Genomic DNA, 17,493 nt, shown 5'->3' on the forward strand with positions numbered 1-17,493 from the left:
TTACTCTTTTCTTATCTGAAATGTTTTACGTCCACGTTTCATTTCTTTCAAGGTTACATTCCGGAGAAATACCTTCAGGAAGGATGTGTTATTTAAATTTTTATTTGATATTAGGAAATTTCTTTCCTTCAGAAATGCTTCTTTCATTGTTACCACTCTGTATGTTACGTCTTCTCTACTTGGGACATCGTCAGTTATTTTTCTACAATCTAGTGTCTCTTTTTCTACTCTAATTCCCTCAGCATCGCCTGATTAATTCAACTACATTCCATTACTCTTCTTTTACTTTTTTATGTTTACCTTATATTTCAAGGCACTATTCATTCCGATCACCTGTCCTTCCAAGTGATGTGCGGTCTCTGATAGAATTACAATGTCATCAGCAAGTCTTAAAGTTTTTTCTTCATTCTGAACATCGACTTTCTTTTCAAATTTCTTTTTGGTCTGTCCTTAGCTCGCTCAATGTACAGACAAAATAACATGGAGGATTGGCTATAACCCAGTCTCACTCATTTCTTAAATACAGCTTCCCTTTCACGTCCACCGACACTTATGATTCAGATCCAACTTCCCTTTCATGTCCTTCGACACTTATGACTGCAGTCTCAAGTTATAGATAACCTTTCGCACCTTGTATTTTATCCTTCATACTTTCAGGGTTTCAAAGATCGTATCGAGTCAACATTGTCAGCAACTTTTCCTAAACCTACAAATGCTATAAAGCTTCTCTCATGCTAGTCATAACTCTGAAATGAATCGCGCAGCTCTTTCCTGAAAATGTTCAGTATCTGCAGTCATCTATAAACAGATTTCCAAACATATAAGCAGCACACAAGAATGTGCCGATGATAAGCTTGCAAGGTGCTTCTTTCGTCAACGAAGGTTATACCTCTCTAGGAGTTCTCTCAACAATTAGTAATCTGGCATTTCACATTGTCGCTTCACATTTTATTGTAACAATGGGGTACGCTGAAGCACTTAAGCTATGTTTCTATCTCTGATGCTGTACACAAGGAAAATAAGTTCCTGTGAAAGAATCAGAAAGGATTCATGAAAAAAAAAGACTGTTGTGTGTATTTTCATACACAATATCTCTCAAGCAGGAGATGCAAGTTACAGGTAGATTTTCGTCTACCTATTTTCCGAAAGGCATCCTGGGTTGTACTACATCGTCGACTGCGTAGCAATATACGATCACACGGAATGTCTTCGAAAATATGTGACAGGATGGTCGAATTTTAGAACACAGTAGGGGTGACGGGTGCACGTTTACATACGGGGCACGTTTACGGAGAGCACTTTTCTCGGGAATCATCCTTGATAGAGCGCCACCGGCTTTGAAATATTAGTATTGCATCTTCAGAGGGCCCTCACAGACTTCACGGGACCAGTTGAGTGGAAGTCTTAGCACGAAGAAGGTGGGTAAATTTTGTTACCTAGATATCGAAGCTCGTTGGGTGCATACCTTTTAGAGTTGAGAACAGATAAATATGTGTTGGTTTACAGTGATTATTCTACTTTATAAGGCATATTTTTGGTATAACCTGAAAGCCTGAAAATTATTACTGTAGTGTAGAAACTAGTTCAGACGTGGCGATGGGGCACATTTACGCATTTCTGTTGGGGCGCTTTACGCACTATTTTGTATTGACATCTTAATTGATACCCCAGTCAAGGAAGATTTAAGACAACAGCGGTTGGAAACGCAGTCTAAAAATATTAAGGCACATTAGAATAAATTGCTAAAAAACTGTTTGGACTTAACGAATATCAAGCAGAAAGAATTAATTCAACGTGAGCAAGGACTAATAAGGTCAAGAAACTGCTAAAAGCAAGACCAAGGAAAATGTGGAAAGGCCTGCTTGTGGTGTCGTCATTAGGGTGGCAGGTTTTCACATGGTAGCTCTCTATGTTCTCCTGTCTTCTCTTATCCTCTTTATGTAGTGTAATCTCTTCTTTCCTTTGTGTCGTCTATCATCTTGTATCTTCTCCTTCCTCTCTATCTCTTGTCATAAACTAGTTCTTCTAAAGCGTCTGTTAAAAGGAATCCCATCTCAATGAATGTCCGATCTAGTTCTTCTTCCTTTCTCTTACAACTAATAGTAAACTTGTGAAGAGGAGCCGGCCGGAGTGGCCGTGCGGTTCTCGGCGCTACATTCTCGAGCCGAGCGACCGCTACGGCCGCAGGTTTGAATCCTGCCTCGGGCATGGATATGTGTGATGTCCTTAGGTTAGTTAGGTTTAATTAGTTTTAAGTTCTATGCGACTGATGACCTCAGAAGTTAAGTCGCATAGTGCTCAGAGCCATTTGAACCATTTTTGTGAAGAGGATGGAATTGGCCTTGTATTTACCGCTTGAAACAATACGACCAAATCAACAGGAAACCAAGAATGGGTCCTTGCTTTAGATGTAAAAGTTGGGCTCACGACGATTGTGCCACAGTAAACACTTTATTTTTTACGTGGATAAATTTCAACTCAGACAGTGATGATTAATAGGCCTTTAATTACCATTCGAACTTCTATGTAGGCCATAGTATGCTAACTTCAGGGGTAGTGATTGTATGTGGTGTTATTTCAATGATTACGAAGCCTAGTCATATTTACAAAGAACTTGATAGTACGAGACCACATATCGATATGACGTCACGCCCCATCTGGCCTCAGTGCATTCACTGGTTCGGTTAGAAAGGTGTTGCATCCTCCCCTGAGACGAACTGTCCTGCAACTGTTGTAACTAGTTCTTGATGTCCTGGTTACTGGCAAGGGGGCACAGATCCGGGGATTTTGGTAGTCATGGTAGAATCTCAGCATCATGCAGACAGTTCATAGAAACATGTGTCACGTGAAAAACGCCACCACGATATTATCGCATGAGAGGTACCACATGAGACCGCGGAAAACTATGTTGTGCCGACAGAGTTCCCTCAGTCATTACCAGTAGTGTCCTGAAGTCGTACACGATGACTTCCAGCACCAACATACCATGAGCAACAACACCGTGCCTCTCCCAAAAGATCGTAAGAATGGGACTTCTTCCCAGATCGCTGCCATACTGACCGACGTGGTCATCTGGGGTAGAGCAGAACTGCAGTTCATCGCTGTGCACAATGCGCCGACATTCATCAACTGTGAATGCTTCCCGGTCGCGGAACCACTCCAAACACAATTGGGCGAAGTGGGGCGGTGGTTAGCACACTGGACTCGCATTCGGGAGGACGACGGTTCAAACCCATATCCGACCATCCTGATTTAGGTTTTTTGTGATTTCCCTAGGTCGCTTCAGCAAATTCCAGGATGGTTCCTTTGAAAGGGCACGGCTGACCTCCTTCTCCATCCTTCCCTAATCCGATGGGACCGATGACCTCGCTGTTTCGTCCCCTCCCCTAAATCAACCATCCAACTCCAAACACAGCAGTTTGTATTGTAGTGTAAACGACAGCCCATGTTTGAGACAGTAATTCCCGAGTCAATTTACTGCTAATCTCCGATCAATAGTGCAGGATGACAAAGAAAGTTACAGGGAATCTATTACTTGTTCCTGGGGACAGGTGCAGATGTGAAGCGATTACGATTTGCTTGGCGCACAATACAATATTCCTCCCTAGTCGTGGTCACACGTGTTCGACCGGAAGCCCGTTGACGAGTAAGTCTGTCCTCTGGTTCCCATGCGGTCCAACAGTGAACCCCTGTCACATACGAATGCCCCACAAATCTCGATATTGTGCGGCTCGAACAACTGACCAAAGGGAGATCCACAATGAGGCCAGTTTCAAACTGTGCCAGGTGCTAATAACGCTGTCTCATACGAGTATGTGGCATCTCTGTGCCGTCCGCAGTGATCACTCAACATCTGATGCTGTTCACGACTCTTATGTACCTTACCTGAACTCGTAACAGCACTAAAAATGAACAACATTAACGGACTTCAGTGGGCGTTCTAACCGCCACAGAGAATTGCAGCGCTAATCATTTACATAGCCGCTGATGGTATGTACGTGTACGAAGTTACACTGACATCCGACTATGTCTGGGAATTTCACTTTTTATTCCAGGCTGTGAATGATGGATAAATTGTGCGGCCACCTCATATATCTGACATACTGATCATAAGAAAAAGATAAGAGAGATTAAGGCACGTAAACTGGTATACAAACAGAAATTTTTCCCTTGGTACGATGTGTCCTTCGAAATGCACTGTATAGTAATTTGGAGACTAAATATGATAATTCTTTCTTTGTCTTCCTTTTGCTACAGCCTTTATCCCGCATCGTGTGCAGGGTCGGCATGGTTATGAACGGAATTGGCATGGTTAATTTTAAGGGGTGGCCAGATGCCCTTCTTGCCACCACCCCCTACCCCCCGGGATGGAAGTAGTGTACCCCAGCTGTCTGCGTCTAGTGTAAATCGTGAAATTGTGGGAATATCTTTCAAATGTCTGCGAGTCGTGTAACTGAGGCGGGACGTAGGGACCAGCCCGGTATTCACCTAGGAGGATGTGGAAAACCGCCTAAAAACCACATCCAGGCTGGCTGGCACACCGGCCGTCGTCGTTAATTCGCCGGGCGGAGCGATCCGGGGCGGGCGCGCCTACTCGAGTCCAGGAAGCAGCGCGTTAGCGCTCTCGGCTACCCTGGCGGGTAAATCTGGCAATGTAATACAGGAAATATTCTTCATCTTATGCATACGAAAACTAGACAAGATGGAGATGACGTCGAATCTTTGCAGAGGCGAGTTCCTCTCGATGACACGGTGCCTCTCCGTATTCCAGCTGGAGAGAGATGCTCGCAAGAGAGCGACTACGCTGCTGAAACACGCGTTCGAGCTGCGCCAGGAGAGCGAGACCGAGGTCCAGAAGGCCAACCGGCTCATCCTGAGCACCCGCTGCCACGCGCTCCGCGACGCACAGGTGCAGAGCAACATCATCCGCAGGTGAGTAACAGTCCTCGCCGTGCCCACTACCACACACAGCTATCCACCTCCACCGGGAAGTATACTATCCGATCAAAAGTATTCAGGCACAAATTAGGTGACTTTAAGGGAAGGTTTACTATCTTTCTCCCGAAAAAAGCATGTTCTTTGAGAATTTTTTTTCTCGGATGTGTTATAGTTATCAACGTCAAATTTGGTCAAACTGTTTATTGATATTTCTTCTACAAACTGGAATTTTTTCGACCGGAAATGTCGGAGAGCAAAGGCGGAAGTGCCGTCGGAACGAAACAAAATTTCGATGTAGACCTCCACGTGCGGTATGTCACAGGTCAGCCGGCTCGTCTAAAATCAAAATTGAGTTGGCGTTGGCGAATTATATAAGATTCTTTAGGAATTGTACCTCGCTTAAGTTATTTGTATCATTGGAAACAAAATGGTGGCCATTTGAAACAAAATAGGGTTTTTTCATCGATTTTTCGACTTCGTCGGCCAAGTAAAAATATTTATAGTTGATGGATCGGAATAACAGTGGTACAACTCCTAGACAATTTAGTTAGCTTCACTGGAAACAAAGAATTATGCCAATCGGTTCAGTAGATTTGAAGTTACCATTCAGCGCGATAAAAAAAAAGTCATTTCGAGAAAAACGCGTTTGAAGTTTTGACTGTATATAAATGAAATATTATGCAACTTACGGTCAATCTGCTATTCCGGGACCATAAATTAGTCCTTCCTCTTCCTCTAGAGGGCGTTCTGTTCGATCTGGGCCATCCTGCGCGGCTTCAGAGCCGCTCGTAGCCGCGCGGGATTAGCCGAGCGGTCTCGGGCGCTGCAGTCTTGGACCGTGCGGCTGGTCCCGGCGGAGGTTCGAGTTCTCCCTCGGGCATGGTTGTGTGTGTTTGTCCGTAGGATAATTTAGGTTACGTAATGTGTAAGCTTAGGGACTGATGACCTTAGCAGTGAAATCCCATAGGATTTCACACACATTTGAACATTTGAGCCGCTCCTACGGCCGGTAACAAGCGGTTTTCGGCCGCTTGAATCCGGTGGTCGTCCGAATGTTTGGCGAACTGCGTCGAATGGAGCCCCAGGGCGACGTCCATCGTTGTCATGGTCTTCAGAACTGCTGAATACCCTTCATTGAAGCTGCTCACTACCAGGAAAGTCGCAGTCTCCACAGTCTTCGCACCAGAATGCAAATGCTTGGAGGCTAACTTCCAAACACACGCGTTCAAACTTTCATTTGAATTTTGTGTGTTTCCTCCCAAGCACCGGTACAATAAATCGTCCTCCGAAAGGGCTTCGTAGATCGGATGTATTACTTTTTGAACTTCTTTGGAGAGCGGCTGGTCGTGGTGATATTCGTCCAGATGTCCGGTAGCCTCTGCAATGCGCCACTTGCACCAACTAGTTTCCTCAGCCGGACAATTTTGGTGTTGTGGGTGGTCATCCGTCGAACACTTGTGGAAATACGTTGCCCAAATTGCCTTCTTCATCTGTTCCACCGAATTGGAATTCCATCGGATTGACAAGCTGTAGTACGTCGTAAGCTCCTTGATCACTTGATCACTTGATCCTTGAGCAAGCACATAGAATAATTTTTCGCGGCTACAAAGTCGAAATTGCCGAAAAAAACTGGTGCGTGGAAAAGGCCGATTTCAAGCAGGTGCATTTTTTTGCTCAACCGCGAATAACAAACATTTCCGTTCCGTATTCTGAAAACCGTTTCAGGGGTGGATTCTGAACACTTTTATGGATCCAAAAATGCAATTTAAAAAATCGATTTTTTGTACCAAAAGATAGTAAACCTCCCCTTAATATCGGGTGAGACACCCTTTGCCTTAGTGACGGCTTGGGCTCTCCTGGGGACGCATTCAGTGACGTGTCTGAGTATCTGTGGAGGAATGGCAGCATGTTCTTCCTCAAGATTCGAAACCAGAGAAGTAGTGCTGTTGGATGCTACGGTCTCGAGCGAATCGACGTACTTACTCAGCAACCGGTAGACCGGTGTATCGTTGGATTCACGTCGGGACTCTGGGCAGGCCAGTCGATATCGGGAATGTTGTTGTCGTCCACAAACCTTTGCCTCGCATATGCTGCTTTACGACAGAGTACACAGTCATTCTGATACAGTCATCGTTTCCGATCTGTTCCTCTTTTGTATGCAACACAAAATACTGGAATCGTGTTCATATCCTTCCACATTCAATGTTTTCACATCGCGATAATGGGACCACAGCCTAAGCACGAAAAACACCCGGATACAGTAAAGCTACCTCGACTGTACTTCACTACACATGATGGCAGCTAAAGTTCTTCGGCCTGCCGCTGTGGTCGAGTGGTTCTAGGTCCTTCAGTCCGGAACCACGCGGCTGCTACGGTCGCAGGTTCGAATCCTGCCTCGGGCATGGATGTTTGTGATGTCCTTAGGTTAGTTAGGTTTAATTAGTTCTAAGTTCTAGGGGACTAATGACCTGAGAAGTTGAGTCTCATAGTGCTCAGAGCCATTTGAACCATTCGGGCATGAATGTGTGTGATGTCCTTAGGTTTAAGTAGTTCTAAGTCTAGGGGACTGACGACATCAGATGTTAAGTCCCATAGTTCTTAGAGCCATTTGAACCATTTTAAAGTTCTTCAGGTATTCGCCAAACCTAAACCCTTCCGTTGGATTGCCACAGGGATCTCTCCAAATTATTCGAGTCCAGTGATCCATCTCTCTCAGTGATCTCTCGCTCTTTACACCATCTCAGGCGCCTCTTAGTACGGACTACAAATATGTGTGGCGTACAAGGGTGTAAGACAGGGAAGTAGTCTTTCGCCCCTGCTGTTCAAACTATGCGTCAAAGAAGCAAGGACGGAAATAAAAGAAAGGTCCAAGAGTGGGATTAAAATTAAAGGTGAGACCATGGCTGTCAAAGATAAAAGACCAACGCAGTTATACCTTAAAACAAATAACTTATAGAAAGGTTGACAATCTTAAACTCAAAGCCTCTGCACCAGGTTATGACTAAAATGTAACAAACTATGCATGGATTTATATAAGTTCAAACACACTACGCTGACTTAGACTACTAGAATATATCGGCCCTTTCACAACGAATGCTGCATAACGCATGCATCGTTATTAACGAAAGATGACATAGGACATAAAACAGCGAAACTGTAGTATGTAAGATGTAACTGCGTTGGTCTTTTATCTTTGACAGTCATCGTCTCAGTTAGACATGCGCAATGTTCCCCGCCATGTTGTTTTGCAGCGCATTATCTAGTCCTACTTAGTTTCACGTGAGCTCCCGAGGCCCACCGCACGGCGTCCATGGAGACCAGGCGCACGCCAGAGCTTGAGTCTCGGTGTTGATTTTGTACTTATGTACCGCATTTTTAAAATGTGACTACGCCTACTCAGGCTGCTTTAATTTTATTTCTAGACCATCCCCTCTTAGACAAATTATAGATTCAGGTATATCTTCTGAAGAAGGCTCAATTATTTGGGCCGAAACCTAGGTAAAGGTTGGTTTCATTACCGCAATCGAGGCTGATAGTTTCCTATATATTAGAGTATCACGATTGCTGACTGTGCTGCAATGTTGAAAGTACTAAAATAACAGTGTTAAGATTCGCTGATGATATTGTTTCACCCACCCACCCAATTACACACACACACACACACACACACACACACACACACACACACACACACAAACGCGCGCTTTGTTGGTGTCCTCAGTGAAAATGACAGAATTTCTAAACCCGCAATCATCATCCTAAATTTATAATATTCGAATTGAGATAAACACAAAATATCGTAAATAAAAAATCGGAACACGCATTGAAATCCCAAGTCTTAACTTGAACTAGCAACTAAAATATCAAAATCACAATATAGACTAACAACGAACATTTCAAAGAATCCCAAAGAAGTGTGATAGGCCACTTACTAGTCTGCCCCCTTAGCTGCGTGTTCAGCGCCTCTGACTACCATGTAGCGGGCGCGGGTTAGATTCCTGACCCAATCAGAGATTTTTTTTCCTCTTGGGAATTGATATTGTGTTGTTCTCATCATCATCAACCCTAAGTCGCTAAATGTGGCGCAATTGAAAAGACTTGCAACTCTACAGCCGAACTTCCCCTGGTGGGGACTCCCACACATCAATTTACCATATCATCATTTTATTTCAGGACCCTTAGCGCTTACACTATATTTTAATTATCTAGAGGATAACATTGTAAGCTCCATGAGGATGTTCGTGGGTGGTACAATTGTGGATAAAGAGGTAGCAACGCCAGAAGACTGCAGGAAAATGCAGGAAGAGCTGCAGAGAATCGGTAATAGATGATGGGATTGTTGGTTGAGCCTCAACATAAACAAATGTAACGCACTCCGCATAATTAGGCGAAGAAATCCACGAGTGATCGATTACATTGTCGGCGGTAAATCACTGGAAACAGTTACTACCACAAAGTACCTAGGTGTACTCATTCGGAGTGACCCAAAGTGAAACGGCCACACACACCAAAAAAAATTACAGAATAGGCAGACACCAGACCATGATACGCTGGGAGAACCTTGTTGTTGTTGTTGTGGTCTTCAGTCCTGAGACTGGTTTGATGCAGCTCTCCATGCTACTCTATCCTGTGCAAGCTTCTTCATCTCCCAGTACCTACTGCAACCTACATCCTTCTGAATCTGTTTAGTGTATTCATCTCTCGGTCTCCCTCTACGATTTTTACCCTCCACGCTGCCCTCCAATACTAAATTGGTGATCCCTTGATGCCTCAGAACATGTCCTACCAACCGATCCCTTCTTCTAGTCAAGTTGTGCCACAAACTTCTCTTCTCCCCAATCCTATTCAATACCTCCTCATTAGTTACGTGATCTACCCACCTTATCTTCAGCATTCTTCTGTAGCACCACATTTCGAAAGCTTCTATTCTCTTCTTGTCCAAACTAGTTATCGTCCATGTTTCACTTCCATACATGGCTACACTCCATACAAATACTTCCAGAAACGACTTCCTGGCACTTAAATCTATACTCGATGTTAACAAATTTCTCTTCTTCAGAAACGATTTCCTTGCCATTGCCAGTCTACATTTTATATCCTCTCTACTTCGACCATCATCAGTTATTTTACTCCCTAAATAGCAAAACTCCTTTACTACTTTAAGTGTCTCATTTCCTAATCTAATTCCCTCAGCATCACCCGATTTAATTTGACTACATTCCATTATCCTCGTTTTGTTTTTGTTGATGTTCATCTTATATCCTCCTTTCAAGATACTGTCCATTCCGTTCAACTGCTCTTCCAAGTCCTTTGCTGTCTCTGACAGAATTACAATGTCATCGGCGAACCTCAAAGTTTTTACTTCTTCTCCATGAATTTTAATACCTACTCCGAATTTTTCTTTTGTTTCCTTTACTGCTTGCTCAATATACAGATTGCATAACATCGGGGAGAGGCTACAACCCTGTCTCACTCCTTTCCCAACCACTGCTTCCCTTTCATGCCCCTCGACTCTTATAACTGCCATCTGATTTCTGTACAAATTGTAAATAGCCTTTCTCTCCCTGTATTTTATACCTGCCACCTTCAGAATTTGAAAGAGAGTATTCCAGTTAACATTGTCAAAAGCTTTCTCTAAGTCTACAAATGCTAGAAACGTAGGTTTGCCTTTTCTTAATCTTTCTTCTAAGATAAGTCGTAAGGTTAGTATTGCCTCACGTGTTCCAACATTTCTACGGAATCCAAACTGATCTTCCCCGAGGTCCACTTCTACCAGTTTTTCCATTCGTCTGTAAAGAATTCGCGTTAGTATTTTGCAGCTGTGACTTATTAAACTGATAGTTCGGTAATTTTCACATCTGTCAACACCTGCTTTCTTTGGGATTGGAATTATTATATTCTTCTTGAAGTCTGATGGTATTTCGCCTGTCTCATACATCTTGCTCACCAGATGGTAGAGTTCTGTCATGACTGGTTCTCCCAAGGCCATCAGTAGTTCTAATGGAATGTTGTCTACTCCCTCCACTAGCGATCGATTACATTGTCGGCGGTAAATCAGTGGAAACAGTTACTACCACAAAGTACCTAGGTGTACTCATTCGGAGTGAGCCAAAGTGAAACGGCCACACACACAAAAAAAATTACAGAATAGGCAGACACCAGTCCATGATGCACTGGGAGAACCTTAAGGAAATGTAATTCATTTACGAAATAATTGTCTTACAAAACCCTTGCAAGATCGATTCTTGAGTGTTGCTCATCAGCCCTTTCACGTTGAGTTAACAGAGAGAAGATTTAACAAAGAGCGCCGCGTTTCGTCACGGGACCGTTTAGTCGCCGCGAACGTGTTATGGAGATGCTCAACAAACTCCAATGGTAGACATTACAAGAAAGGCGCTGTGTGTCACAGAGCCGTTACCTGTTGAAATTCTGTGTTTGTACATCCCAAGAAGAGTCTAGTAGCACATTACGTAGAGCGAAATGACAATGAACAGAAAATAAGATGGATTAGAGCTCATATGGAAGTTTACCTACATTCATTCTTCCCGCGCGTCTTTGACGAATGGAACAGGGAAGGGGGCAAACGATAGCGGTACCAGAAATGCCCCCCCCCCCCACACTAGACACCCTGATGTGGCTTGCTGAATATAGATGTACATGTAGAAAGACAAAACAAGCCATGACTCGTAGCCATATTGTAAACTGGCATTTAAGTGCGTGTCTAAACTAACACGTTCTTAGGTATCAAGAAGTGGTTAATCTAGTTGTGGTTGGAAGAGGATGGGTAGCGGGCCATAAAATAATAGAGGGAGACCAACTCTTGAATACAGTAAATAGGTTCAAATGGATGTAGCTTGCAGAAGCTGTGCAGAAGTGAACAGACGTAGCATAGCCTAGTGTGTGTAAGTCAGCAACGAGTCATCTTTTGGTTAGCGTTGCTGCCTCTCGATTAAGTTTGATTCTCAACAAGTTCGGAGATTTTCTTCGCTCTGGACTGGGTGTTCGTATTGTTGGGTTGGGTTGTTTGGGGAAAGAGACCAAACTGCGAGATCATCGGTCTCATCGGATTAAGGAAGGATAGAGACGGAAGTCGGCCGTGCCCTTTCAAAGGGACCATTCTGGCATTTGCCTGGAGCGATTTAGGGAAATCACGGAAAACCAAAATCAGGATGGCCGGACGGGGGATTGAACCGCCGTCCTCCCGAATGCGAGTCCAGTGTGGTTCGTATTGTTCTCACCATCACTTCATGCTCACGATCATTGATGCGCAAGTCGCCGAAGTGGCATCATATAAAAAGACTTCCTCCAGGCGACCGAACATCCCAGAAAAGGGCTCCTGGGCACATATGCCACATGCGCATTTCATGTTATTTCAGCTTCTATAACTTACGTGTTCAAGTGGTCTTTCCTTTATCAACTGCAGAGAAATCATTTCATTTCCCCATTAAACTTGTACACGTCTGACATAACGACTGAATATTTTACATGTAATACTCTACAGTGTTACTCGATATGTAATAACGAAAGTTAGAGGTCTTTCGATGATTAGTTGCCGTTATTTTATGGCCGCACTATCAAGTTGACTAGGTACTCACAATGCAATTATCAGTCAGTGTATTATCACATACCAGTGCACCATAATTACAATCTTTAGATGTTGATTGTATTTTCTGTTACTACCACGTGTTAGAGAATTTTTACACCTACAATATACGTCAGTATAATAATCTACATAACCGACTATAGTAGCGCCGCCTCGCTGTGTGATGCTGCATCAAGAGGTAATCGGAAACCTAATTAAAGAAATTTTTATCTCTGTGTTTAGCTGGTAATAGGAGGAGAACTGGTGTTGCACGTTCTTGTGATCACTAACGGAAGGTGGGCTATGTTTCCACTCAGTCGTACTCAAAAGAACACACTGGCCCTTTCAACACATCTTCACCAGGAAGTGACTCATAAAAAATTGCCCTTTTAGTAAGGGTAGTACCCTTTGAGGAGGAATATGTTTAGCTACCAGCCAGCATGTTTTTCAACCCGCTGGGTGATAGCGGCAGGGAACTGTGTGAAGACCTCACTGATCAGCCAGAACATAATGACCACCGACCGACTATCGATATAAACCCAACCACGTGATAGTAGCGTCACCTGCCGGGTAATGACTGGTAGTCAGACACAGGCACGGTGCATGTAGTATCACTGAGCGTGCTGTCCGTGTTTAGAATGGGGAAGGTGAGCGATCTCTCCGAGTTTGACCGAGTGCAGATCGTGATGACCTAGCGGCTAGCACGAGCATTTCGGAAACTGCACGACTTGTCAGGTGTTCGGAGAGTGCTGTGGTGAGTATCTTCAATACGTGGCGAAACCAAGGTGAAACCACGTCCAGATATCGTGGAGTTGGGTGGCCACCGCTCTTTACAGATGCCGGACGTTGTAACTGGGCAGACTGGCGAAATGAAACAGGCGGCGAACTGTGGTGGAACTAACATCAGACTTTAATGCTGGTCAGAGCACAAGTGTGTGTGAACACAGTGCACCAAACACCTCTAACGTTGGGCCTCCGTAGCGAACGACCCATGCACGTGCCAATGTTAACACCACGACATCAGCAACTACGACTGAAATGAGCACGTGACCATCAGCATGGATATTGGCACAGTGGCAGAACGTTGCATGTTCTGATGAATCTCGATACATTCTTCATCATGCCGATGGAAAGCACGAATCCGTTGTCTTCCAGAGAAACAGCTTCTTCATGCATGTAGTGTGGGAAGAGACAAGCTGGCGGCGGCCCCATTATGCTCTAGGGAACATTCAAGCGGGCATCCATGGGTCGAGTGGAGCTCATGTAAGGAACCATGACGGCCAAGGAGTATCGTACGCTGGTTGCAGACCATGTGCGCCCCTTCATGACGATCATATTTCCCGATTTCCCGACACCAGTGGCATTTTTCAACAAGATAGTGCGCTATGTCACAAGGCCAGAGGTATGATGGAGTGGTTCTCCTGCCCCCCCCCCCCCCCCCCCGCCCAACTCGCCAGATCTGAAACCGATCGAATACATCTGGAATGTGGTTGAACGTGGCGTCACAGCTCATCGCCCCCTTCCCGGAATTTACGGGAATTAGGTGACGTGTGTGCAAATGTAGTGTCAGCTGCCTCCAGCGACCTACCAAGGCCTCATTGCTTCAATGCCTCGATGCGTCACAGCTGTTACCCGTGCCGAAGGTGGACGCATCGGCTATTAGGTAGATGGTCATAATGTTCTGTCTGATCAGTGTATACTGCCACAGCATCTACTATTACAGGTTCCGTACACAGAGTTCAACCTATAGCGTGTAAAACAACCCGCACTAGGCTAGCCATGAAAAGGACTCCCTGCTGGCCAGCCACGATGTAACCAGGCCATCTCTCAGGCCCAAAACGACACTGAGGATTTCTAAATTCTTGTCCTGTTAGAGGCCAAACACAAAAGCGTAGCCGCTGAAATCCCCCAGGATCCAGAAGGACTACTGAAGTATCGATCGCTCTCCCACACAGTTGTTCACCCTGTATCTCCATAACCAGTACACCACATTTACGACTGATGTGGCGAACTTTCCTGCCTCTAACTATACAGCAAAGAGGAGGTGTCAGTCTGCTTGCGCCAGAGATATTTAGAGCAAATGAAGCGGAAAAGCAGCTAACTATAAAGCATCCATCATTTTCTCTAAGACCTCATGATCTTATGCTGTCGAGAGACAATCTTATTCACAGCTCCCCCTCAAGATGTACGCATATCAAGAGTGCTGAAAATATGCCACCTGTGACCCCCCCCCCCCCAGTTATTTCCAGTGGCGCACAAAGCGCCTGCCTTGGATCCTCTTCCGGCCGGGGTGGCCGAGCGGTTCTAGGCGCTACAGTCTGGAACCGCGCGACCGCTATGGTCGCAGGTTCGAATCCTGCCTCGGGCATGGATGTGTGTGATGTCCTTAGGTTAGTTAGGTTTAAGTAGTTCTAAGTTCTAGGGGACTGATGACCACAGAAGTTAAGTCCCATAGTGCTCAGAGCCATTTGAACCATTTTTTGGATCCACTGGAAGTACTATATAGTTCTTGGACACCAGACTGCACGTCAGAACGCTAGATTAAATCTCAAACTTTTTCCATCGGTCATGGAATGATTATCTGTGGTCCTCCAGAAGCTCATCCATCTGTCAACGGGAACATTGGACTAAATTTCCTTCCAGCCTCCTCCTCTCCTCACTCGCTACCTTCCTACTCACGCACTCCTCAAAGTGAACTATTCGAGAGGAATAACAGCGTGCTGACACCGAAACATAAATGCGACATTTACTCTCTACACGCTCTTAGCACAGCCACCATCATTAAACAACTGCATAGAAAAATCACACTTGCCAAATGAATTACGCAAATATAACGAAGAAATAAAAGAAAGGAAATAAGATTCTAAGGTTTCCCAACAAAAATGCCATATGGCACCACTGTTTTCTATATGTAAACAACTTTTTCTTAGATTGATATACACACATCAAAAAAAGTTTTACATCACCTAAGTTCCGAGAGTTCGGGTACCTCTACAGAATATTGGAGCAGAGATCAACATGAACATCATTCCCGCCCTTTTTATTGCTCATGCAAACCACACATTGCATGTTGTACCACCAATACAGCAAGACCTTCAGAGGTGGTGGACCAGATTGCTGTAAACACCGGTACCTTTAATACCCAGTAGAACGTCCTCTTGCATTGATGCATGCCTGTATTCGTCGTGGCATACTATCCACAAGTTCATCAAGGTACTGTTGGTCCCGATTGTCCCACTATTCAACGGCGATTCGGCGTAGATCCCTCAGAGTGGTTGGCAGATCACGTCGTTCATAAACAGCCCTTTTCAATCTATCCCAGGCATGCTCGATAGGGTCCATGTCTGGAGAATATGCTGGCCACTCTAGTCGAGCAATATCGTTATCCTGAAGAAAGTCATTCACAAGATGTGCACGATGGGGGTGCGAATTGTCGTCCATGAAGACGAATGCCTCACCAATATGCTGCCGATATGGTTGCACTATCTGTCGGAAGATGGGATCCACGTTTCGAACAGCCGTTACGGCGCCTTCCATGACCACCAGCGGCGTACGTTGGCCCGACGTAATGCCATCCCAAAACCATCAGGGAACCTCCACCTTGCTGCACTCGCTGAACAGTGCGTCTAAGGCGTTCAGCCCGACCGGGTTGTCTCCAAACACGTCACCGACGATTGTCTGGTTAAAGACATATGCGACACTCATCGGTGAAGAGAACGTGATGCCAATCCTGAGCGGTCCATTCGGCATGTTGTTGGGCCAATCTGTTCCGCGCTGCATGGTGTCGTGGTTGCAAAGATGGACCTCGCCATGGACGTCGGGAGTGAAGTTGCGAATCATGCAGCCTATTGCGCACAGTTTTAGTCGTAACACGACGTCCTTGGTTGCACGAAAAGCATTATTCAACATGGTGACGTTGTTGTCATGGTTCTTCCGAGCTATAACCCGTAGGTAGCGGTCATCCACTGCAGTAGTAGCCCTGGGTTAGCATGAGCGAGGCATGTCATTGACACATCTTTTCTCTCTGTATCTCCTCCATGTCTGAACAACATCGCTTTGGTTCACTCCGAGACGCCTGGACATTTCCCTTGTTAAGAGACCTTCCTGGCACAAAGTAACAACGCAGACGCAATCGAAGGGCGGTATTGACCGTCTAGGCATGGTTGAACTACAGACAACACGAGCCGTGTGCCTCCTTCCTGGTGGAATGACTGGAAGTGATCGGCTGTCGGACACCCTCCGTCTAATAAATAGGCCCTGCTTTGGGCGAGTTTACTGACATCTCTTAACAGTGAAAGGGACTGTGTCTGTGCTACAACATCCACAATCAACGTCTATCTTCATGAGTTCTGGGAACCGGGGTGATGCAAAACTGTTTTTTTGGTGTGTGTATCACGTATACACATTCGAGGTCGAGCGCAAACATATGAAACGTTAAATGCATATTTCCAGTATATGGAGACTTCAACGCTTGGTTGAAAGACGAACCCGGGACTGGTAATGCTTCATGAGTTCTGGGAACCGGGGTGATGCAAAACTGTTTTTTTGGTGTGTGTATCACGTATACACATTCGAGGTCGAGCGCAAACATATGAAACGTTAAATGCATATTTCCAGTATAAGGAGACTTCAACGCTTGGTTGAAAGACGAACCCGGGACTGGTAATTCTAGAAACCTGTTCCATTGCCTGATAGCTTAAACTAGTGCCCACTTGCATTTCTTGTGAAATGTCACAAAAAATATTGAACGAGAATGAAATGACTTGAATACACCACATAAACGGTATAACACGCTTTCATAGGGTATTGTTTGCTCTCATAAAGGAAAAGAACAAAGATTAGGGTTTAAGACGACGACGAAAATTAGCGCCAAAGGACGAGCTCTGATTAGAAGAGATGGGGAAATTAAAGGACGACGTTCGTTTCAAAGGAACCATATCAGCATTCGATATGATAGGTTTAGGGAAATCATA

At 44.9% G+C, this 17,493-nt stretch overlaps 1 protein-coding gene across 1 annotated transcript in view; it reads left to right on the forward strand.

The window, feature by feature from the left end:
- The window catches only part of LOC124620187 (cilia- and flagella-associated protein 45-like), a 219,547-nt gene that overhangs the window by 49,967 nt on the left and 152,087 nt on the right, over positions 1–17,493 (forward strand). The window contains exon 4 of the mRNA XM_047146857.1: positions 4,772–4,932. Coding sequence (XP_047002813.1) covers positions 4,772–4,932 — 161 coding nt within the window. The remainder of the gene's footprint in view (positions 1–4,771; positions 4,933–17,493) is intronic.

The sequence above is a fragment of the Schistocerca americana genome, chromosome 6 (assembly GCF_021461395.2).
Source record: "Schistocerca americana isolate TAMUIC-IGC-003095 chromosome 6, iqSchAmer2.1, whole genome shotgun sequence".
Taxonomy (NCBI): domain Eukaryota; kingdom Metazoa; phylum Arthropoda; class Insecta; order Orthoptera; family Acrididae; genus Schistocerca; species Schistocerca americana.